General features: G+C 41.2%; 1 protein-coding gene and 1 long non-coding RNA gene across 11 annotated transcripts in view; both read right to left on the bottom strand.

Annotated features, from left to right (window-relative positions):
• Positions 1-1387: 1387 nt before the first annotated feature.
• On the bottom strand, positions 1388-2392 carry LOC113142392 (uncharacterized). Its single transcript, XR_003296948.1, has 2 exons — positions 2208-2392; positions 1388-1986 (listed from the first exon to the last, which is right to left on the bottom strand). It is a non-coding gene; the product is annotated as an uncharacterized LOC113142392 (long non-coding RNA).
• A 1991-nt stretch (positions 2393-4383) lies between these two features.
• nav3 (neuron navigator 3) overlaps positions 4384-25350 on the bottom strand; it is a 257362-nt gene continuing 236395 nt past the window's right edge. For 6 of the 10 annotated variants that reach the window (XM_026326360.1, XM_026326355.1, XM_026326361.2 and 3 more), the window contains 18 exons: positions 25052-25135; positions 23956-24067; positions 23456-23580; positions 20606-20629; positions 19962-20128; positions 19550-19636; positions 16457-16610; positions 14698-14884; positions 12876-12973; positions 12690-12785; positions 12166-12334; positions 11657-11892; positions 11084-11238; positions 10678-10749; positions 9941-10137; positions 9557-9675; positions 9146-9349; positions 4384-7953 (listed from right to left, as the gene is read on the bottom strand). In XM_026326360.1, coding sequence (XP_026182145.1) covers positions 7834-7953; positions 9146-9349; positions 9557-9675; positions 9941-10137; positions 10678-10749; positions 11084-11238; positions 11657-11892; positions 12166-12334; positions 12690-12785; positions 12876-12973; positions 14698-14884; positions 16457-16610; positions 19550-19636; positions 19962-20128; positions 20606-20629; positions 23456-23580; positions 23956-24067; positions 25052-25135 — 2406 coding nt within the window. In that variant the 3' untranslated portion in view covers positions 4384-7833. The remainder of the gene's footprint in view (positions 7954-9145; positions 9350-9556; positions 9676-9940; positions 10138-10677; positions 10750-11083; positions 11239-11656; positions 11893-12165; positions 12335-12689; positions 12786-12875; positions 12974-14697; positions 14885-16456; positions 16611-19549; positions 19637-19961; positions 20129-20605; positions 20630-23455; positions 23581-23955; positions 24068-25051; positions 25136-25350) is intronic. The other 4 variants (XM_026326357.1, XM_026326362.1, XM_026326356.1 and 1 more) reach the window with 3 other exon arrangements.

Genomic DNA, 25350 nt, shown 5'->3' with positions numbered 1-25350 from the left:
CAACAAATAAACATACATTACTAGTAGAATGACAAATGTGATTACATGTCAAGAGTCTCATGAGTCCCTCACAACCTGCACAGTAGCAAATCCTGAATGGGAAAACAGAGAGGAAGACAGTCACAAGTTTGGTTAGTGGTGAGATACAAGATAACATGCTACCACATCTTACAGTGATTCCACACTGCAGCAATGAAAAACTTTACATAAAAAACCCAACAAATCCCTCATGGACATGCCCTTAAGAATACAGGAACAATAAAAAGAATGTTCAAATTTATAATTTAACAGGTAATAAAAGGTGAATTATATAACAGAATTTACAAATGAAATATTAATCCCTCCATAAATACTAATACAACTTAGCATTTGTCCATAAATACTAATTTATTAACCATTAAATTATAAGCTTATCAAGTCTTATAATTGTTTTTTAACATTTAAAATATAAATGAACATATTTTCCCCCCTTATTATATTATTAGATTCATTACGTATTATTATTAAGGATATAGTCACCAGTTTGAAAAATACCCAGTAATATTAAGTTGCCAGTTCTCAAGAATTACTTTGGTAGGCTACTTAACAATAGCCACTAGTAGATAGTGAGCAGTATCTAAAAATACCCATCAATTTTTATATGTAGCTGCCAGTGGTTACCAGTATACACAATTACCCACTAATACTTAGTAGCCGCCAGCAGACACTAGCAGTCACCAAGTGCTAGTCAGTATTTCAGTATATTACAGCCTACTCCAGATTAGTAGTCACAAGATACCAATCAGAAATCTTGATTACTGTATTCTCCATGTTCAGAGGAGGGAGGTGAGGAGGAGAAGGCTGAACGAGGGGAGGAGCTGCTCCATCCATCTGATAACACGTGAAGCCAACAAGGGACAAACTGAGCCAAAACACAACTGAAACCAAACATGTAAATATGCTCATTCAACAGGATGTTTGCTAATCTTTACTATTCAGACAGTTATGTAACATTTCACAGCTATGAAAATGGTAAAAAGAAATACTAAACAGCTTTATACACACTTTCACACATTTATTCCTCACTCTAAATGCCATACTTCTACATTTATTCCCAAAGTGTCACGCTGGTGCTTATGTATTATATAATGTACATAAACTATAAAATGCATTAATCTATTAAGCATTATATGGATGTATATTGTTTGTAGTATGTATCCATATCTAGGACATGTTAACAATGTACATACACACACACACACATATATATATATATATATCTGCATTTACAGTTAAACTAAGTGTAGACTAATAGCACCAGCTGACAATATGGGAATCATACAGATTCAGTCTGATGAACTGACAGAAGATTTTAATGTGTAAATGTCAAATTAAAATCAACAAGTCGCAATAGGTTGTACATTTTATTTACTCAACTTTCATGTGCAAACAGCATTTCAGTCAGCTGGAATCATACTCCACAGTGATACATTGTTCTTTAAGGTGTATAGGTGAAATATAGTTTCTCTGGACTCTTTCCTGACCCAATAGTGGACCATCAAATGGTTTATTAAGACAAAAACTGCTCTTTTCTTTCCAGCCGCTGGTTAAGAAACAAAACATCAAACTGGAAGATTCACAGCAGACTGGTGTGCAGGTTAATGTGAAGACTCACTGATCCAACACTGAGCAGGTATGCACTAGTAGCTAACATTAACAGAAACAACATTAGGCACATTTTCCAAGTCTTCATAATCCCATTGACGTTAAGTGACACATTAAAATATGACAAATACTAGAACTGGTCTTCTTCCCGCTGCGACCAGCTGAGCCCTGCACACACAAAGTGGCAGCAAAGCAGTGGAAACGGTTCTGTGGTCCGACTCTGTGTATCAAGGTGGGGAAGCTCCATGGCCCGACCCGTGGAAATATCGGACTCGGATTTGGGATGTTGAGTCAAAGCTGGGCTAGAAGTCCTGGCAGCAGGACCAGAGTCCATGGACAAGTCTTTAACAGGAAGAACCACAGAAGTTAGACCCCGTAACTCCCACAAAGGAAACAAGTAGTGCTCAGAAAAAAACATATACAAGTGACATTCACTGCTTTGAAAAGTTGACTCGAAATACAAACGAGATAATGACACAAATAAATAAAGACAAATGCAGTGCGTTACTCAGTTTAGCAACACTTCCGTAGCAGCCCTGTGTTAGCCGCTACGTTTTACTTACGTTTTAAGGAACCATAAAATAGACCACGAAGAACAAGGCGACGTCGATGAGCACGAACACCCAGAAGTCAAACCAGTAGGAGTGCTTCGGTAAAGAATGGACCGTCTTCAGGTCCCGGCTCGGCTCCGTCTCGGGAGTCGCGCCCGAACCCATGTTTGCTATGGCTGCCACCGCGAGCCCGCCGGAAGACGACACAAGCAGCCCTTCAAAATAAAACTCCCGCTGGTACTTTGAATGCAGTAATCGCTTAACTTTTGAACATCATCTCAGCAGCCCTAATAATAATAATAATTAAACATTAGGCCTAGTATTAACTAATGTCACTGGCAACAATAGACATAAGGGTACTTTGTTCCACATAGCAAATTCCTAAAGTTTTAATGATAGAATTACACATATTGGCTATGCAGTTACACAGAGAATTATTATTGACATTTATGGACAGTCAATCCAGCCATTGGGCCTCAATAACTAGAAATCTGTTCTTCCAGTCTTTTTTTTTCTTTTCAAAGAAAACAACCAGGTTCAGGTTCACACTACATGACTGCATTGTTCATATCAACCTAATATTCCATTAGAATAATGTAATAAGTAGATATGGATCAATTCATACTGCTTATTAGATTATAGATTCTGTGATTGGATGTTAAGTTTGCTATTTGGTTGACAGCACAAGAGGGAGAGAGGACAGTGATGGAAACAAGGGAAGAAAGCACGGTTTAGTCATCAGGAGAGAATGAGGCCCTGTATAAATGCCACATTCTCCTTGGGGGCTGAGTTAAAGTCTGGTACTATAATGTTGTAGTACATGACCATGCTCATTTTTTGTTTGGATCACTGAAAAACTGTAAACAGCACAACAATAGTTTGGTCCAGAGTCAGATTATTCTGATAAAACTTCCAGAGAGTAGTGGGAAAATGGAGTATTTTCAGAAATCAAGTGGCAAAAAATAATCTGATACAGCCACAGTGAAATTTGTATATCACTGATATGCACAGTACATTTCTACAGGAGAAATTATTCTTTAAATCAATTAATCAACATTATAAATAATAAACAAGTAAACATTACAAGCCAGTTGAGATAATGGAGAATACTAGTGTTGATGAAGATAATATACCTGTCTAGTGTAAAAAGATTTAAAAAAACTTCTGAAACAAGATGGAAGAGAATGTGGTAAGAAAATATACTTGAATATAAACCCACAGATCTGGAAAATATTTTTGTTATATATTGATGCATATCACCCTCAGGACACTGCCGCCCATATTTTAAAGTAATAGTACTTTTAATTTTGGGGCCTTCCTTTCTCTGATGCCTGATTTACATCTTCCTCTCCATAAACTACCCAAAGCAAACAGACAAAAGCACTGCAGGCTCTTTGTTTGTGTGACACCAAATACCATTTATTAGGGCTTTACAAAGACTACAAAATCCTCCAGATGAGTTAAATCACTGTCTCTGTCTATTTACATGATATGTTACATACAAATGTACAAAATATAAAACATTTAAGGACAAATGTTTCACCCCAAAAGAAGACAACTCTCTCAAACCAGAGTAAATGCTATGGTTCTCCACAGAGATTTAACTGCAAAGTGTTAAGTGGGAAAAAAATACCAGTTGATCATCAACACGATGGTGTACATTGTTAGGGGTGTCAAAGTTGTGTTAGTTGGGGAAGTAATAGCCTAAACAGGAGTGTAGAGTAGCTGGGGTAAAATGTGGGATCTACTCTGGTTTCATATATGGATGTAAGAGCAAGTGGTTACCACGGTAACTACCCCCTTTGCATGCAACTACAGACCCTTGCAGACACAAGGCTGGCCAAGTTAGCCAGATACATGTGCAAACCATCAGAGACCTGGCTGCAGAGACGTGTGAAGCTGAACACAGGTAGGATTGTAGAGGATAAGATTGTCCTGAGGTTGTGACAACGTGCCTTGTGGGTCACTGATGGGCTCTGACCAGCAGCACCTGTTGGTTGTAGGTAAATGTATACAGTACGATGTCAGGTCAGCTTCAGTGCCTCAGACAGTCTAAGCCTAATGTGGCGGGTAAGCTTGGCCTCAAATGTCCAGAGAGGAAGTGATTCTAAGGAACAACAGGCTTTTCTAAAGATGGAGAGGAGTCTGAGAACATTATGGCAGGAAGGGGCAATACTGGAAAAGTGCCTTTTTTTTTTTTGTTTTTTTTTGTTCTCGGCCTGTGAGTTCAAGCAAGTTAAAAAAAACAGCTTCTTACTGTACACCGTATGCCTCCTGCACAGGCAACACATCCAATCACCACGAGAGACACACACCCGTTTGTGACAGTGTGTTGAGTTTTTGCATTTGTTTTTTTTTTTTTCTTTTTCGCTCTGTTTTCAAAGTACAATAATTTACTCAGCGGGTTAAGCATACTGTAACATCAACAGGGCAGAATGCATCTTTGATTCACTGTGCAAGACTTAAGTATTTACAACCAAGCCCAACCTCAAAATGTGCAAAACCAACCCACTCATTAAACAAAGAGAGAACAATCAAAATTCAAAATGGCTTCCGTCCAGTACACACATACATAAAGTTAAAGGTCTCTTCTCAATGCATCCCCCTTTTACAAAGCTTCAAAACATGCTCGCCAGGCTAGAAAACCCTAAACTGTTTGGTTGTGCTCCAGTCATTTCAAGTGAGCCCAGCTCACCTGGGCGCAAAGCAACTAAATAAAAACATCCCACCCCTTTTTTCATGTTTTTATAATAATGGTAAGTTTGAAACTCAAATACAGCATCAGCTTGTTCATACATTAGCTGTCAGAAGAGGGAGCGACACCAAACATAAGAGGCTGTGTTTCCCACTACAAGCAGCATCTTTCATAGCAAGAAGCAGATCGTCATCATTCAACATTTTCTCACCAATGGGAGCAGAGGCTTCCCAAACTTTTGCACATTTAAGGCAGTGAGAAAGCACCAATATCATTGTTCCCTTATTCAGCTCTTGGGCTGATCTGGTTCACCTGCACCTGAAAATACTTCTGATTCTGTTTTTGGTACCACGTGGATGCCAAATGAGAGTGGAAGCTGACTAAGCCTATCAAATAATTGTCAGAAAATTCCAAGCAGGACACTGTCAGCTGATACTACTGACATTTTTCTGACCGCTCAAACGGTGTGATAGTTCAGATTCATACCTGTTGCAGTGGAGACCCTGAATAGTTTCAGTCAGCTTACCATTTTCTTTTTTTCTGAATTTCCTGTTAGCAGCACACCTTACCAAGCTGGTTCTTCATTCACAATAAAGAAAACATCACAGGAAGTCTGCTATTTTGCAGTTGACCATTTGCTAAGCCCCACCCCCTTACTATTAAGTCTGTCAAGCTTTCCATGGCTGCAAAAACATATTCTCCACTTCTAAATGCGAAGATCAACAATAGCACCTTTTTAGTTCTAGTGGATTTTTGGCAGCTTTTATTTAAGTTAGCCCACTGAGATGTTTAAATATGCAGCCTCCAGTTGACATATTTTTATTTCTAGCTTGAAATGATAATCTTGTCCAAGTCTTACATACATATGGTGTTAAAAGACTGAGGGCAAACCTGCATCTCACAGGAAAAAGTTTGAATCTTCACCAGCAAATGACCCATGTAGAAGACATGGGTCACTGTGGCTCTAGTGTTGCAGTGTAGAGCTAGAGTGAAGAAAAAAGCTAACAGACTGTTATTTCACTTTAAAATCCCTGTATTTGGTAGCTTAGCTTGCATATTTGCAGTGTGTTTTCAATTTTAATGGTACAAGAGGTCATGGATGAGGATTAGCCAGTAATCAGACTTATATGACCATGTGGTTAATAGGTTTATGTGACAACCTACCTGGCTATAAACCTCTTTCTGATTTTTGATGTGTTTGGCAACATTATAACTTCCCCATAGTTAGTTGTGATCAGGGTATTTTTTTAACATAACCTATGGCCCTACAAACTGATGTAGTTTGTAAAAGATGGTTATTGTTGTAGGTGTGAAGCTAGTTAAAACAGATTGGAGCTAGACCCCTGGAGCAGCTCAAAGCTTGACAGACTACTGTGACTGGGCAACTGGGGAAGGTGTTTAGTAAATGATCCACTGATAAAGTACTGCCTGCTATTCTCATGATGCATTCAAAGCTATCAACTGACAACAGATTTCAGAGTAAAAAAGGCCAAAGACAACTTCATCTAAGTTTAAAAACCATGGACAGGTCTGCATTGTGATGGGAAATATGTGTGTGTGTACATTTGGCAGTAAATCAAAGAGAAAACATTGGCACTTGTCCATTTTTCTTCACAGTAGCAATGTGGCTGGATGACACACAGACATTGTTGTGCTTGTTGGCATGCAGGGCAGCGAGGAGCGGCTTGGCAGTGCCAGACACTGAGGAGGTTCAGGACAGGAGACCAGCACCACAAGGCTCAGCTGATGATTGAGCTGAGGCCAGGAGGAGTGTGTGTGTCATTATGTTATGATAATGAAATTCTTCCTAGAGAACTCCAGAGGTTTTACAAATGTTTCAGTCACCTGGTGCCATCATGGGAGTGCAGAATGGCCTGTACATAGTTATGCTCAGAAAAAAATGAAGACAGTGGCAGTGAGACAAAAAAAAATGTCTTTTAGCCCTAAATTCTACTTCAAAACAGTAATTTCTGATTTGCCAGTTCAGGAAACCACAACAAAGAGATGGGTTTTTGAATTGGTCAGACATTACTGATACACAAAGTCATTCTAATATATGTGTGATAAGCTCAATTTGTTAGTGAAAAAACAATTAGCAGTTTTAAGCCACTCTCCCCTAAGTGTTGGAAATCTCCATTATGGCCACCAGAGGGCATTACATCCCCTAAAACCTTTAAGGTATCTCCTCCGGCTTGCTTTCCTCAGTAAGTGTGGTCTGGGTCCCCCAGAGGTGGTAGAGATACAGTGCCTTGCCCAAGGACACTTTGGCAGACTGGACTATTGATCAAATGACGGCCTGAACCAAAAAAAGCCTCTGATTTAAGGAAAGTGTCCTCCTGCTGCCTCTGTGTAAGTGCATTTATGTGTCTATGAGAAGCACCTCTGTAAACAACAAAAAACAAACAACAGAACGGGCCCTACCCCATTGTAAACATCAGAAGATATAACTGGGTTAAAAAAAGAAAAATCCAGTTTTGTCATGTCAGATTCTTGGCTTTCTCTTATTTTTGACATTTTGGAGATTGACATCCAAAGATAACTTATGGGCTCATCATGGCTGAGCACTAACTGTGATTTACTCTTTGGAAGTCACCTTCAGAGCAACTAAAGTCACTTATCAGACACATCCTGCCTCCACATATATGAAAAGTTGTATTCCACTAAAAATGACTAAAATAGAAACAATCCAACCTGTATGATTGTTTATCATTTTGATCAAGTTGCTGCTCTTTCAAACATAAAATATTTCGATTTAATATTGCACCATAATTATCTAAAAATAGGTGTTTGCTTTCAAGTGGTGGGTATACCATTTTGAATAATAAAACTTTTCATATACCATATATCTGTGTACTATAAGGGCGGTGTCTGGTAGTGATAGAGGTTCAAAGGTTCGCAGGTTCAAGTGTCCAAAGGTCTGGTCGCTCGGCACAGCTCTCAGTCTCATAGTGCCGACTCCAAGGAGGAGTCCAGCTGGTCGTCATGGTGACTGGTGCTGTCGCTGTCGCAGCTCTGCGTGCTGGAGTAGTTAGCTGCCTCCTGCAGCCGTAACAGCATGTTCATCTGCAAGCACAACACATCAATCAATCTTAAACCTCATCAACACATTTTAACATCTTAAACCTGAATACAATTATATTTTACTGCCATGGATGTGGTGTGTTCAGGGCACTGATTTCCAGCCTGGTGATCAGGATGTTACCAAAGGGCTTCAAGGCTAATCTGAGAGTTTCATCATTAATAGGACTGTGAAGTAAAGAGATGTACTGTTCCAATCCTCATATTTACAGTTTTTCTTTCTCTACTCTCAATCAGCTGCTCTGCAACCAGTCATAACTCCAAGAAGTTACTCCTTCCAGAAATAGTTCACTATCTAAATTGCCATGTTTATACTTTGGCCTTTATGCAGATAGAAACCCAACTTCTTTATGCATAAAGAATTAATATTCAGTCTTCAGGACATACTATCTTTCGGATACCACTGTACTTATTACACCTGCTAAAAACTTTGAAATGTAATGACCCACCAACTTTCACGTTTTAGTTGATGACATGTGATAAAAGCCACTTATAAAACCTTGCAGTAAATCACAACAATGAAACAGCAGAACTCCTCATCCCTGCAACAGAGCTAATGGTCTAAATAATGCAGAAGTGCTGCTGTATTTGGCACATTGCTTCAAATCGTCCTTAAATGAGCTTCGGCACACCTGTGCTCCAACTGGTCACACCTGGACACAAACACATATCCATGCACATGTACACACAAGTGCACTGACACAGACACACACTTGCTAAATCGACCCAGCTGTTTTTGGATGACTACCCTTTAATCGCTCTTGGGGTGCAATAATTCACCAAATGGAAATTAGTTCTCTCTCTCTCTCTTCACCCATCTCGCCCTAATCCTCAACAGTTGATCCTATAGTGTTTGTTTGTTGGAGTTTATGTGGCAATGTTTTTGCTCTGGATCCTATACCACCATCAATTTTACCAGCTTCTTTAGTTATTATAGTTCACATTTTCTCATAGGCACATCACAGGTTTCCATGGAAACCAACAACCTTGAATTAGTTCATTTCATGAATCTAGCATGTATACAAATATTTGATTTACTGCTATTTTTTAAAATGCCTCCTCTATGTTAATGTTTTGCACTGGTGCCATTTTAATGAAAGGTTACATCTGTTCAGTTAAACTAAATTCTCCACATTAGCCGAACAGCAATATTATGGCTGTTTTGTGTCTTCCTCACCAGTGGGTCTCCCTCAGTGTCACTCTGAGACACTTGCTTGGATGAGGCTCCCTCCTTGGATGAGCTGTAGCCATCGTATCCTACGTCCTCAGGCCTGAGCTGGAGCAGCGATTGGCCATCCTGCTGCAGTGAAGTGGCGTTCCATGGATACGTGTCATTCACCCACTTGGATGGATCCTCCCAGGCCACCCTTTTACCATACAACTGTGGGAGTGATGGGAAAGAGAGAGGAGGTATAGATGAAAGTGAGTGACTTTTCTAACCTCTGGTGCCTAAAGTTCATTTTTGATGATGGGGAGAAAACTTCATGGCCACATGATTTCTTTCTTGTTTTCACAAAAGACAGTTTATGTGTGAGTTTTGGATGACAACTTCCCACAGGTGCTAATGTGGATGCAATATAGGCCATACCTGAAGTCCTTCCCTAACAGCTTCCAGTAGATAGGGCACCAGGGAGTAGTTCCACAGGTCAGTGAACCAAACCCGGGAACCTTCCACATCCATGGGACAAGACAGGAACAGACGGGGACCTGTGGGGACATAAGAGCCCAGATGCTGAGTGCTGTACTGTTGGATGGAGGATGGAAAGAACAAAGACAAGGTGCAGACAGCTATGGCACCACACATTAATTCAAGCAAAAGTGACTTCAGTGAGTTACATTATGACTGATAATGATTAATAACTGAATATTATGAGCTCTGTAGACAGACATGGTTAAAATGAAACACTACAAAGGATTTAGTGCTGGTCAAACAGCATAAGGATCTCTAGAGAGAAAAACCATGTGAACTGACCTATGGTGACATCAGAGGAGCTGTGTGCCTCCAGGAAGCTGTTGAGGTGCTGCCAGGTCTTGGGAATCCAGTCGATGATCTTAATCAGATCATTGCTGCGCATGTTCTTATCGATCTCTGTCTCTATCAGCTTCCGCCGCAGGAAACGGCCCAGGAAACCTTTGACCGGCTCAGTGTGGTTGGTGCATAACACCCACCTACAATGGGACAGATCATCAGTGGTGAAACAAAAGCAGTGGGTCTAACAAAGCAATTCAACACTGAAGCAGCATATTACAGATTATGTGATCTGTGCTGTCTCAGATACTTCTACCAGGCTTTTGGACTAATTTCACTTACCATAATTAATGTCAGGCTCATGATAAGCTTTCCCTAATCACTTTGTATTTGCCAAATCATTAGCTAGTCAAACATACCAAGCCCATATGGTCATCATTGAGAACATGCATTAAAGTTCATTCATTTTTCCCTTTAACAAATCAAATTATCCAAGAAACAATTCCAGCATTCCCTGTGGAAGAATGCTTTTAGTTCACAGTCTGTGAGAAGTACAGACATCAATTATCTGACAGGGGAGATGATGCAAAGCAGATAAAAATCAACATAACTGCTTTGTGGAACTTATAACATTTATACATATTACATAATCCTTACCCCGATATATGTCACTGCATAATGAGTATTTTAAGCTATAACATTAGTCCAATGTTTTGAATTCAATGAGCATCAAGCCAAACCTGAAATTGTGATGCAGCTCAAGGTTTGGAGAGGAAGAAACCCCCTGGTTCATGGTCCCAATAACATAAGGGCTAATGGAGACAAAGAGAACAAAACACATAATTAGTCTCAGGTACCACCTGAGCATTGCACTAAATAACTGCTGAATTATGTTGCTGCTGGTTCAGTAATGATGGACACGGGTGGCATTTTAACAGTGTAGTTATTTTGTTAAAAGTTTTTTATTGACTTTTAACCAAATGCACTTCTGCTCCAGTATGAATCAGTGGTTATAATAAGTTAATAAGTAATAAAAAAACATTTCAGCATTTCAAACAATCAACAGTACCGATTAAAGCAGTGACCAACAGCAATACTACACGATAAGTCAGTCTGGCCAAAAAGACAGGAAGAGTTCCTACTCACCATTTGTGGTACTTGCAGTTGAGAAAGCCATTGAATATGTCACTGAGGGATCCAATATGGTGGAGGTTGTCCAGTATGACCACAGTGGGGAGCTCTGTGTCCATCTCCTCAGAGTTACATTGTTCTGCCAGGTTGGACAGGTATTGACGCAGGTCCTGGAGGAAGAGGCAATGGGTTTTAATGTCTACACACATTTGGATGCACCAATCTGAATGTCCATGTCAGTGTAAGCTTGACAAATGTTTTAGTTCTCACTACTTTTTTTTAATTTATGTCATTATTTCAAAGTAATCTAAAGCCAATGACAGATTGAAACACCATCCTCAAACCTGTTTCACTTTGGTAGAAAACCCACCAGGCAATGATACTAACAGGCAATATCTGACATTCAGTGCTTCCAAATGTTAATATTTGCATCTGATATGCAAAACACTGGTGGAACGTAATTAGCTGTCCCTTAACATTTCACAAGCAAAAAAAAAGCATTGCATTGTGAGAACAGAGGAATCCCTAACTTGAAGCAACAGAAAATAAGCCGTAGCAAAAAACCATTTAACTTCTCTGTTTCTTTACCTTGCTAGAGTTCTGGTCCACGTTGAAGCTGGCCACATTGTGCTCTGTCACTTCCTGCCCCATCTGGGACATGATGTACTCAGCCAGCTTGGCAGCCAGGAAGGATTTGCCAGTGCCGCTGGGTCCTGAGAGGATGATACGACGGTGCTCCATCAGAAGGTTGAGGTACCGCTGGATGATGGGCTTCGGGATAAGTGTGTCAAACACTAGACCGTCTATACTGTTCTCTTTTACTTCTACAAAGAGGAAGAGAAGAGGGGAGAAAAAGAAAGTTAGGAAGAAGAAGATCGTGAATATGAATGTATTAATTACTGTTAAATACGGTTTAAGTAAAGTCCAGTTACTGTTCCTAGGGCACACATTCAGAAAATTATTTAAAAGGCTACACTGTAACAAAACAGAACAGTATTCCTGGTAACAACCAAACATTTTTGTGATAATCCAAACCTGGTTTCAGGTTACATCAGCTGTAATGTTAAAATAGAAACTCTGTTTTCTTGCTCCCATACCTTTGAGGTTGACCTTGATGACATTGTTGTCACCCACCAGGTAGCCGCAGGGCAGCAGCTCAGGCACTTCGGAGGTGTGGGAGCGGACCACCTCGCCCATCCTGTAGCAGACAATACTGTCTGAGTTAAGACCCAGGCTGGTCAGAGGGTCCACCCGAAACACATACTCCTGCAGGGAGGGCAGCAGAAAATGAAGACCTGCACTATTGATCATAATTATGGGTCTATGTGGTTGAATTCAAAATACAGTATGAAATAGGAATGCATGTATTTTTTATAAGGAACACCTTTGTTATGTTTTATTTTTTTAGGTGTGCCAAACACAGGAGTTATGCTGCATACAAATCTAGGTGTTTGTGTTAGAGCTCTGCTATTGTGCATGATGTCTCGCACATTATTACAACTAAATGGAAGACATAGCTAACCTGTGCTTTTCCTGCTATGCAAATAAAATATCTGATGTGCATAACTGATGTGCTGAATTGTACCAATAAACTATTGCACCATAAACTATTTCTATTTACCTTGAAGAGGCGTCGGATGACCCCATCCAGTACATCCCACTTGGTCTTTCCACTCACACCAATAGACCCAATTAGGTACTCCTGGTTATGTGTACCCTGAGGTACCAAAACACAGATGTCAACTAATATTTACAATGATTTTATTTGATAAAAAATGAAAATAATGCAAAATATTTAACCACCAACCTTAGTGGTTTTTGGCCCACTGCTAATGGTAACCAGTATTCGCACGCTCCGGCCTTCTTTGCGCAGATTGCCCTCATAGCTATCATCCAGCAGAATATCTGGAAAAAAAAAAAAGTTTCTGTTAGGAAATATAGCTAGCTTTACTTTTGATGTAAACAATCCCTCATTCTGCCTGCTGGCAAATTACAGCTGCAAATGCACAAACAGAAAGTAAAAGACAGCTAATGAGTTTCTTTCATGTGGTAATTACGTTTTACATTTCATCAATATTCTCAAACAGCCATTTCTAGTGAGTGTGCTGAATGATAATGAAATAGAATAGAGGAAAGAGACGGAGAATAGAAAATCCTTTAAAATGAAATAGTCCCATTTAAGTGTTTATTGACGAGTTGAAAGTTCGGTTGAGAGTTGCCCAAAGAAATTAATAACTCAACCTGAGAATGTTTCTAAAAAGGAGAAGGCAATAATATCACCTTACATAGGCACAGCCTCAAATAGTTTAACCATGAGCAGAAATCAGACATACCCTTTATATAGGTGCTATTCTCCACCAGATATCAGTTTACCAGCATGACAATATTAGGAAACCCAAAAATTAGTCCATTATGCTTTCTAAAGGAACAAATAAAACTATTATGTGTGTTGTAGACTTTGCCTCTAAACTGCTGCTGTTAGTTGAAAACTGAGATACTTTGATTTTGATGTTAATTCTGAGGTTAATGAGTGTCTGTATAATATTCCTGTCCCACTCTTGTCTTTTCTCTATGGATAGTAAATAAAATAATATGAATAATAATAATAATATTTCCTATTTAACATACCTAGGTCACTTACCAATGTTGAGGTAGGCCTTACTGTAGGACTATTCTAATGAAAAAGATCAGTCCACTCAGGGGCAGTGATGGGACACCAAAATGTCCACAAACAGCCTGGCCACCTTTAACAACAACCCCAGCACAACTCCAACAACGATCCCCTCTTCATTCTCTTTTTCCAGGCTCCATTTTAGAGGGAAGGGAGTGCTTTGTATGCGACTGGCTTCCCTTCGCAGAGAGCTCTGTGTTGGGGTGATAAGGGCTTGTTGGCCTACTTGTCTTCTAACATGTCACTGCTCTCAGCTCATCCCTCCATCAATTAACGAGGGCCTGACTCCTTGGAGAGAGCTGTGCCTTCTGTGTTAATTGCAGGCCAAGTGAGAGGGACAAACCTCTTCTACTTCTCCAAAGAAGAAGCCTGGAGAGATTTTCAGCTTGTACATATGTGTGCATGCTTGTGTGTCTAACAGGCTATTGCTGTTTTGCATGTCCTCACAGTAGCGAGAGCTTCTATTTCATCATTAATGCAACTCCTTTGGATCATTTCTCTTGCTGCAAACAATTCTGTCACATTTACTGAGTACAGCAAGAGCTAATCCAACTTGATGCTGTAGAGAGAACTTGTGCTCTGACAGCTGATTCAGACCATAAACTGTGTCCTAAGGCTTAACAAAACAGAAGAGCCTATCATTTACAGTGCCATGGTTAGAGGTTTAATTTTCATCTGGTGAATCTACGTGTATGAAAGAAAAAAAAGAAGCAGATTGTCCTAAACTAAACAGATTTCTGGGGTGGAGTTATTACACACTTTAGGCTCAGTTTTCATTGCCTGGTGAGGGCATTCTAAGTATTATTATTGGTTCAGCAAGATCACATAAAGTCCATTTCCCTCATATCCACCACCCCCACACTTATTGCTTCTCAGAACAAACCACAGGCTGTGAACACTGATCTACACTGACACTCCAGATTCGCGCTGCAGACACCAACGCTGACGCTGAACTGACCTGACATGATGGTGTCGGTGATGTTGAGGTTATTTAGCGAGAGCCCCAAGGACTGACGCGAGGACGAGGAGGAGGTGCTGGAAGTCTCAGAGGGCGGACGGGCCGTCTTGATGGGCGTGGCTGTTGGTGTGGCATTACCGCTGGACTTGAGACGATCATTCTCGGCTTTCAGCACCTCAATCTCATTCTGTTGCAAAGAATGAAAAGAATCTAAAAAACTGCCTTCAAAGACAATGGTAACCATTATGTTCTTGCATTCAGACTGGCCACTGTTGCTATTCGGAATTACTATTATTGGAATAATGGGCTTTAAGCAGCTTTTATTTTTTTTTATCTTGAAGGCTCTTTTTGGTGAAGGTTAATCCTCAGATAAGAAGCCTAACATGATCCTCAGATCTGAGGAGAACTTCTACAGATGAGGCAATCCACATGCACAAAGACCCACTTAACTCAGACATGTATTCTTTAAACGTGTGCTTTTTGAAGAATATGAAGTGACACAGCATCTTTGATCAGTATACTTTAAAATGACAGGTTGCTTTTCATTGCAGTACATAAATAGCAATGAGATTAGTGAAATACAGAGAGAAACTACTTTGTATCTTCTTTTTTGTTCAGCTTCATGGACAATTAAACAATTTTATTCCACTGCAATCAAATATATTCACTTTCTGTCATGTGTCTTTTTAATTTTCTGTTCTGGCGATGATACAGCATTCTGCCAGTCTTATTTGTTTATGTTATCATGTTACTCCTTGAAAGGTTTTCAGACATTAAGGCCTAAAGGAATAGCTTGGCATTTTAGGAAATATGTTTATTAGCCTTCTTGCAGAGAGTTAGATGAGAACATTCGTACCCTTCATGTCTGTACAATACATTTGCAGTGGCAGCCAGTAGCTTAGCACAAAGACTGGAAATGGTAACAAAATCCACCTCCGAGTCCATCTAAAGTTTAACAAAAATAAACATGATATCTTGTTAATGTAATCAGCAATAATTCTAGGGCTATATGACTGAGAGCTGGAAGCTGTCTGGCACATAACATCCTGAAAAAGAAAGAATTGTCATTTTTAGTGTCTGTTTTTTTTTTTTTGTACAAGTAAACAAACAAAATATAACATGTGCTTTGGAGGTGCTGTGGTTCATTTTGTTAAGGTCCAACATGTCCAGGCAGCCATTTCCCCCTGTAACTAGTCTTCATACTACGCTTTGCTGCAGTAAGAGATAAACATACACAGAAAGACTTTTTTAAGTCTACAACTTATCAGCTAACGTGCAATAGTGTCAGGTGTATACTGAACTGTTAGATATGGAACAAGAGGCTCTGTTTTAGTCTGTGTGAGTGACATCAGCACGCTTTTTCTGGTGCCCTGCCGGTGCCCTGTCATCCTCTAACTCACTAAATGCATTGTTGACTTCCTAACTGGTAGCTGTCATGTTTCAGTGCCTTGGGGAGAAACACGCTGCTTCAGAAACAAACTGAATAGAGAAAGTTTTGCTGCTATGAGCCTTCATAGAAAAAAATGTAACACAATAAATGGTATTTCTTTTTCCATGATATCCTTCTATCTGGTCTTCTGGAGGCTTAGACATATGAAACCAAAATGTTTACTTGTCATTCCTCATGTTTTTATGCATTTCATCTTTGACTGATAATGAGACAGAATCAAGAAAAGCAATTTGACTATTAACAATCAATAACTCCCTGGCAAATGGGCAGTTGTGCATGCTGCTTCAGTGCCAGTGAGTGTAACCTCACCTGCATGCGGTTCATGGCCTCTCGGATCTGGTCCAGGTGGTGGGCGGAGCTAAGTGCCTCCAGGCGGATGTCTGTCAGCTTGAGCTCCTTCTCTCTCAGCTCGTTCTTCAGCTGTAGGATGATTTCAGCCTCAGCTTCAGTGCATTCGCACAGCCTGCAACCGGGATTACACACAGGGAGGTGGAGGGAGTCACTGTGATGGTTATACCAAACACACACACATCCATAGTCTGGAGAGAAAAGGTAAACACTAAAAAGAGCGGAGATTCAGGAGGAAACTAGAGTCAGGTACAACATGGAGGTGTAAGGGGAAGTGTTTCATTTGCGACAGCGAATCCTTGTCATTTACAATACTCCATCCTTTTTTCTTCCACACAGTTTGTAGGTAAAAGACATTACATTATGTTTCCCCCTCCCTGAACTGCCACCTTATCGTGGTGGAGGAGCTATGTTGTCCAGGGCTATATGCCCCTGGCAGTGTCTCCCAAGGCAAACAAGTCCTAGGTGACAGACCAGACCAAGAGTGGTTCAAACCCCTTATGAAGAGAACAGCAAGGACCGTGACGTTGCCCGGTATGGCGAAGCTGGGGCCCTACCCTGGAGCCAGGCCTGGGGTAGGGCCCGTTGACGAGCGCCTGGTGGCTGGATCTCCCCCATGAGGTCCAGCCGGGCAAAGCCCAAAAGAGTGACCTGGGGCCGCCCTTTTGTGGGCCCACCACCCACAGGAGGATCCATAAGGGGCCGGCGCTATGTGGATCGGGCAGTGGTCGAAGGCGGAGACCTCAACGACCCGATCCCTGGACGCTGAAACTGGCTCTAGGGACATGGAATGTCACCTCACTGGGGGGGAAGGAGCCCTAGCTTGTGCGGGAGGTTGAGCGGTACCGACTAGAGACAGTCGGGCTCGCCTCCACGCACAGCCTGGGCTCCTTGAGAGGGGCTGGACTCTCTTCTATTCTGGAGTTGCTCACGGCGAGAGGCGGCGAGCTGGTGTGGGCTTGCTCATTGCAACCCAGCTCAGCCTCCACGTGTTGGAGTTTTACCCCCTGAATGAAAGGGTTGTTTCCCTGCGCCTTCGGGTCGGGGACAGGTCTCTCACTGTTGTTTCGGCCCATGGGCCGAACAGCAGTGCAGGGTACCTGGCCTTTTTGGAGTCTCTGGGTGGGGGTGCTGAAAGGTGCTCCAACTGGGGACTCCATCATTCTTTTAGGGGACTTCAATGCTCACATGGGCAGCGACAGTGAAACCTGGAGGGGTGTGATTGGGAGGAATGGCCTCCCTGATCTGATCCCGAGTGGTGCTCTGTTGTTGGACTTCTGTGGTAGTCACAGTTTGTCCATAACGAACACCATGTTCAAACATAAGGGTGTCCATCAGTGCAAATTTGCACCAGGGTACCCTAGGCCGGAGGTCGATGATCAACTTTGTAGTTGTGTCATCTGACCTTCGGCAGTATGTCTTGGACACTCGGGTGAAGAGAGGGACAGAGCTGTCAACTGATCACCACCTGGTGGTGAGTTGGATCTGCTGGTGGAGGAGGAAGTGGGATAGACCTGGCAGGCCAAAACGTACTGTGAGGGTCTGTTGGGAATGTTTGGCCGAATCCTCTATCAGAGATGTCTTTAACTCCCACCTCTGGAGATTCGGAGACTGGTCCATCCATCACCCAAGCCGAGGTCACTGAGGTAGTTCGGCAGCTCCTCGGTGGCAAAGCACTGGGGGTGGGTGAGATCCGCCCTGAGAACCTCAAGTCTCTGGATGTTGATGGGCTGTCATGGCTGACATGCCTGTACAACATCGCCTGGCAATCGGGGACAGGATCTCATCTCTACTTTTTTCAGATGATGATGTCCTGTTGGCTCCATCAAGCCAGGACCTCCAGCATGCTTTGGGGCGGTTTGCAACCGAGTGTGAAGCGGCTGGGATGAGAATCAGCACCTCCAAAGCTGAGGCCCACGTCCTCAACTGGAAAAAGGTGGCTTGCCATGAGCTGGCCATGAGCTTTGGGTCATGACCGAAAGGACAAGGTCTCGGATACAAGCGGCTGAAATGAGCTTCCTTGGCAGGGTGGCCGGGCACTCCCTTAGAGAGAGGGTGAGGAGCTTGGTCACCCGGGAGGAGCTCGGAGTAGAACCGCTGCTCCTCCACATCGAGAGGAGCCAGCTGAGGTGGCTCGGGCATCTGTTCCAGATGCCTCCTGGGCGCCTCCCTGGGGAGGTGTTCCGGGCATGTACCACTGGGAGGAGGCCCTGGGGAAGACCCAGGACACGCTGGAGGCCTGGCCTGGGAACGCCTCGGTGTCCCCACGGAAGAGCTGGAGGAAGTGTCCAGGGAAAAGGAAGTCTGGATATCCCTGCTTAGGCTACTGCCCCCGCGACCTGGCCCCGGATAAGCGGAAGAAGATGGATGGATGGATGGACAGTCATGTCAACACAGTAGTTGACAAAAGTTTGAAATGGGTATGCCAGAATTTTGTGATCAAAATGCAGATTTTAATTTCTGTATTCTACTAAATGTACACTACGTGACTGTGATATTTATATCAACTACAGCAAAACAGTTGCAGTTACAGTATACTGATATGGAAGCAATGTGACAGATTTCCAAGCACAGATCTAAAACAATAACTTGAATGAGATGGTATGCTATTTTGCTAAGTCACAAACAGTGATCTGTCACATTTGTGTGGTCTACTGTGTGAAATGCAACTTCCACATGCTCAGCTACTGAGAAAAACACACCAGATGCCTTAGAAGTGAAATTATCTCACCAGCTGTCACACAGCACAGCAGATGCGCAAAATACTTGCATGCTTTTTTTACTGGTTGGTCATGTTGGTCCTGTTGCAGTGACAGAGACCCAGTTTGTATTGGCATGAGGAAGAAAATGATTACCGCTTATTCTTTCTACTCTTTATTCAACCTATAGGTACTTGTTCTTAACTGAGAACTTGTTCTTGTTCAGTTTGTGTGCCAGTAAAATCCATCACCTCTAACATGCTGGACTTTGATGATTTTAAGATGCAGAAGAAAGTCACACCAACACCCCACTGCACATACAGTCCTTGGGAGCATGCTACGCAGTGCCTATTACCGAGATCTGTGCTTGTAGACCACATGACCATTTAGCTTTTTCTTTGGTGTCCAAATGGGGGAGGACTTGCTATCGCAAACACACTTGCTATAGCAGGTGGAGAGATGTTAAAGAAAAGGATGAACAGAAAGGTTGGAGGAAAGATATGAGAAAAGTGAGCAAAGGACATAAAGGCATTTGTGAAATAAAAACTAATACCACAGAAAATAATTCAGACTGAGTAAGAGAAAGAAATAAGACAGGTGTGTTTAGTACAGTATGTATCTTCTGTTAGTATGAACAGATACATTAATTACAAATAGGTGTCAATTATGTAGGTGGTGTGAATTATTCTGTCCTGTATATATGTATGTATGCGGATGCATTTGAGTACAGAACATAATTGTAGAGGAGTGTGTGTGTAAAAACTCACTCTGTGGTGGAAGGTGAAGAGCGCAAAGTGGCGATACTGCCTTGGCGGTTGTCATGCTGCAGTTTGGGTGAGGACGGCAGTGAGTCAGTCATCTCCTCCATCTCGTCATGGGCCGACTGTGATTTGGTTTTCTTTTTGCTGAACGCCTGCTTGAAGGAGCTGCGTAACTGCAAGACAAAAAAAAAACAAAAAAAAAAAAAACAGGTACAAAGACATCAATACTGCCACCTACATAAGTCCTCAATCACACCATGTCAGTTGTTAAGACATAATTCCTGTTGACACGACATCCTGCCAGGAAGTCACTCTGTGCTGTTTCCAAGCAACGCTCACTGTCTGGTTAAGGTAAAAAAGAAGGTAAAAAGCAAGGCCGTAAATAGAGACTGAAATGAACGAGGAAGGTATGAAGAGCAGGCTTTTCAATGACCCTAGAAATTAGGGCTGAACAGGCGATCAAAATGCACAGGGGAGAAGGAACAACAGGGAAGGGGAGGGTTGCTGTATCCATGCCGACGTTTCCAGTTAAGGGAAAGGAGAAGACGTTCTGAAAGGGGAAGGATGAGAAACAAGTAAGGGAGCAACTACAAAGGGAGATGTAGAATAACCACTGCACACATACAGAGGACACTCTGGAAACCACTGACCTGAGCTGGGATGGAATCAGCCACCTGAAGATGCAGAACACACCCAAGGTTAAGCAACACAAACACACACTTCTGCCCACCTCACCTGTGTACAGCAAACTCAGTTGATTAAAACTAATTGCTGTCTGTTTTACAGATCACTTCTATAAGTTCAGCTTTCTCCGAGGATGATTATAATGATGACAGCTATTATGGTTATGTTCAGAGCACCTTAATCATCTACAGTATTTATGTCCCAATTATATAATACGGTCCTGTGTGTCTCAGGAGGTTTGGCACCCTAAGAAAAGGGGCATGCATACGCACCACTTAAACCTCAAAACTGTTAGTATTTATAAAGTATAAAGTTAATATTTAAATGATTTTTTAAAGTATATTTTTAGAAGCGTTTCTTTAAACATACCACATGCAGTGATGTTTCCTGCAGCTTGAAAGAAAACTAACTTCTAACAGTTTGGACAGTGGACAAAATTAATTCATTAATAATTAATTAGGTGTTATGTTTGGATCTCATTATATTCATTTTATATGCTAGGTTAGTGTGGCTTGTTTAAAAGACATATAGTATTAACTCAGTACTTGTTACTAAGCGTTACTAAGCTTGTTACTAAGTTTAAAGAATGAAGAGCAATATGTTATGGTAATTTTTAAAGTCTACAAAAAGGGCCATTATGATGTTAGATTATGATCCACATAAACAGAGTCAATGTAAGTTAGAATAAATAACTACTAGCTATTGAAAATGAATGGATGGACAAATTTCACAACATACATTTTATTACAACATAGTAAGTGTTAAAAGTTGTGCCTTCAAAGGACAGTCCACACAATTTCAGTAATAAAACACATTGCAGTATGTATTGAATCCTGTGAGACGTTTTCACAGGTTTATGGGTGTATGCTGGATAATTCTACATTATTGTGTGCATCCAGATAGGAGGTCAGATATCAAATAGAGAGAGGTAATCTTGAGTCTGTGTCCTTGTTAAGGACACTTCAGCAGGTGAGAAGCTTGTTGGAGCAAAGAGCCTGTCTTACTGAAGGACAATACCTACACACTACACTGTGCTGCTGCCGCATCATCCGCTGCTTTTCTGCTCACTCTTCACTCACATCAGAGTAACCTTAGTTCAACTCTATCTTTGTCTCCACCGATATGTGCACCAAGGCAGAATTTAGCCAAATGAATAATTAATAGATGTTTAAATTAGGGATTAATTTGTATTCATGAGCTTGACTTGAATTTTTTGGAGTTCTCACTTACATGGGGAGCTAGCGTGCCACAGTCGCTGGTGAACTTTTGGGCTGTTTACATGCATTTCATTTCAAAGACAAGCATTTTGCATTGCAGCAGAGACTGAAAATGGCTTTGGCTCTGTACTCTTTGGTTAAGATGAAACTTGTAATATGTCATCTGTCTGACTCAGGGGGTTGCAGCAAACAGCTTGCAGCCAGGGACACTGAGCTGCAATTGCAGAGTGAAGGAAAGTTTAAAAAAAAAAAAAAAAAAAAAACATCAGAAAAGACGGGCAGAGGGAGTGAAAAGAGTGTTAGGGTTGTGGATGTGAATTTATAGGTAATTGGATTTTTTGACTAGAATGTGTTGAAGCATTCCTCATGAAAAAGGGAACTAGGAGATGTATATTGCATTATATGAACTGATAAGACTAGATTTCAACCGCAATTTACGTTCAAGTACATCTTAGACACCAAAGAAACAGTTTCATTTTTTTCCCAAAAGGAAACAGAAATGCATTAACTGAGATTTTTCCACATGATTTGATAAATCAAGTGAAAACATGATAGGATGTGGTATCTCTCAGCTATACTAACCCCCTCCATTACACTCTGCTATTTCATCCCTTCTGCGATTAGTTCAGCATCTGTGTTTTCAAAGTATGGTGTATAAATTAGCCCCAGCTGCCACCTAGCCAAGGGTTTAAGAAGTGGCTGTCAGACTGAAGAGGCAGAGTGGGACGAAGAAAGAGCTCCATGATTTGGCTTTTTCACATGGACAGCATTAAAAGCAGCCAGAGAGCTCACATTAAATTGAAATCGGCATTCTTACTTCTGGATATCCAACTCTAACATGTTTGCTTTGCTGACATTAGTGACCTAGCATGGCCATGATTTCAATCTTTGTATTGAAATAATATAATTTTAAAATTCAAGCTTTAAGTTCTACTGCATCGAAGGACAAAAAAAATCTAGCAATAAAAAAGTACTGCCATTTGGGTAGAAATGATTTTCCTGCTTTTGATTTGTCATTTTAATCAAATGAGAAGATGCATTAAAACCCAATCCACTTGAGCGTATGGGTAAGCTTTAAAATAAACTTTTCACACTGTATTTTCTTTCTTTTGTCCAGAAATAAATGTAGTAATAGAGCTACTGCAATACAGCTCATGGTTGCTTGGTAATGGCAGACTCCTGAGCACTTTGGAAAGGAGAAAGCGGTGTGGCTGGCTTTTTCCATGCCGCAACAGAACAGGAATAGGCTGAGCACATGAGCTGTAACCTCTAGGTACCCTGAAAGTGGCAGGATGAAAATACTACTGAAGTGAAACCCTTGAGATATTTGCATCATTCTTATCTGCTGAAGGAATGTCCTACTGGCATTTTATGTTTGAGGGCATTACACCAATAGCAGACAAAAAGCCTGAGATACAACAAGTTAATTTTGAAAATTGAAATGTAGGTTTTCCTCTGATATATTTTCTTCAACTGTATGAGGAACCAGTTTTGTGAGGTGCACTGTATATGCTGATTAGCTTTTTTGTCCATATTTGGACTCTTTTCAAAGGTAGCCTTGGAGTGATGCCTGTTTCTTTGTTTTTTTTTTTCACCTACCCAGCTCTTCTTCTTCTTCTTTTTGTCTTCAGCATCCTTGCCCAGACTGCCCATGCTTGAGTGACTGGCTGCGCTGTTGATACTGGACATACTTTCTGATGAGTGCTGGCGTCTAATTCGCAGGTCTGGAAGTGACACACAAACTCTTGCTTAGTGCACAGAAAACTGAAAACTTGCATGCTGGCAAACATAACTTTCTCTTTAATGTTAGGCTATGATGAGCTCAACTTGGCTTGAATAAGCAGCTATGAGAAAGTACCTGAAATCCATAAAACTGACAACATATCTGTTTCAAGTTGTTTGTCATGACTAAGCAAGGCTTTTCAAAACTGACCTGCACAGCACAAACACTTCATATATCAGCAGTTCAATTCCCTCCGGCCCCAATCAGATTACAAATACATTCACTTATGGAACAATAAGGCATTTAAGGTCTCCTCTAAACTTGCAATAACTGGAGAGAGGTTTGGGCCAATACTCCCTGCTGGTGTCTTCACTACCTTTGTGAACATGGTCTGGGCCATTCAAAGCCACCTGGATGGCTGTCTGGGCATCAGTGTTCTGGGTCTTCAGCATCTCTATTGTCTCTCTCAACTCAGCCAACTCAGACTCCTAGAGAGGAAAAAAGTGAGAAATAGGAGATAGTTTTTTTTTTGTTTTTTTTTTTTGAGGAAGTACAAACTTTGTAATCTACATAAAGCAGATGGAACAGCTCTAGAGCAGATGACCACACCAGGCTATTTTTAAAAAGGAAAAAAAAAACCTGCTGGAATGAACACATTCGTAAATTTGGCATTGGTATGACTTTCAGTGGACGGGAATGAGAGACAAAAACGTAAGGGAGGATATTTTGAAAATGACTGTAGCCTCACAGTGGATTTGCCCCAAAGCCAGCACCACCTGCTTAGAATGACAAAACCTCTCCTCTCTGTTGAACCAACACATCAGATAGAGTGAGTCTCCTATTCTGCCTTTCCTGAAAACCCACTGAGGGCTGCAGATAGCGTTTCCACTTTAATTAAAAGTTGGGACGGCCTTGTTTGACAAAGACATCCCACCAGATCCCAGTCTGCTTTAATTTATAGAGGATTAAAAAGCTGCCAGGGCTTGTCAGCGCTATGTGTATGTATGTGTGTGAACAGAGGGAAGCATTCATATTTTGTGCTAGGGATATATCTTTGAACATATTGCTGATGGAGTATGATCAGTGTTTCAGCTGCATTCAAGCTCCTCTGAAACCTCCTCTGGGTAAAAAAAAAAAAAACATCACCTTGCAAGAAAATGGAGAAAAAATGGCTGGTGCAGATAAATTCTGGAGGAAGACACTGGAGAAGATACTGGTTTTAAGTGGGATTTTGGGACATAGGTTCATGAAATATACTGAAGCCCTGCCTGTGCAAAACTGGACATTTTATCTGCCTGTAAAACAAAGTTTGCAGTCAAACAAATGTGGTTAAAGGTTAGAAGTGAAGTGAAACCTTTGACCTGAACATTATTTCCCTCCACACTATTTCAACTTCACATCATTTCTAATAATTTCCCCTCTGTAAATTCACCACCAATGAGTTCAAATACAGAGTATTTCACATTCAGGACCTTTTGCTCAGCAGTCATGGTGAGGCTCTGTAGACGGCAGGTCATGTTACTCAGGCTCTTCTCGAAGGCTGCTACCAGGTGAGCCTACAGACACAGAGACAAAAATACGTCAGCTGCTGCAGGACTCCAAATGACATATCAGGGGAACATATTTTTTTTTAGTGACAGGAAGCAGGATGTTTTTCAGCTTCTCAAAAAAGTTATGATATTTAAAACGCTACAAATTGACAATGTAAAAAAACTGTTTTATTCTCGTTTGGATACTAAAATGTAAACACCTAAAAGATTACTTTGACCTC

The sequence above is a fragment of the Mastacembelus armatus genome, chromosome 23 (assembly GCF_900324485.2).
Source record: "Mastacembelus armatus chromosome 23, fMasArm1.2, whole genome shotgun sequence".
Taxonomy (NCBI): Eukaryota; Metazoa; Chordata; class Actinopteri; order Synbranchiformes; family Mastacembelidae; genus Mastacembelus; species Mastacembelus armatus.
The sequence above is the reverse complement of the archived record's forward strand: the minus strand, read 5'-3'. Positions and strand labels throughout refer to the sequence as shown.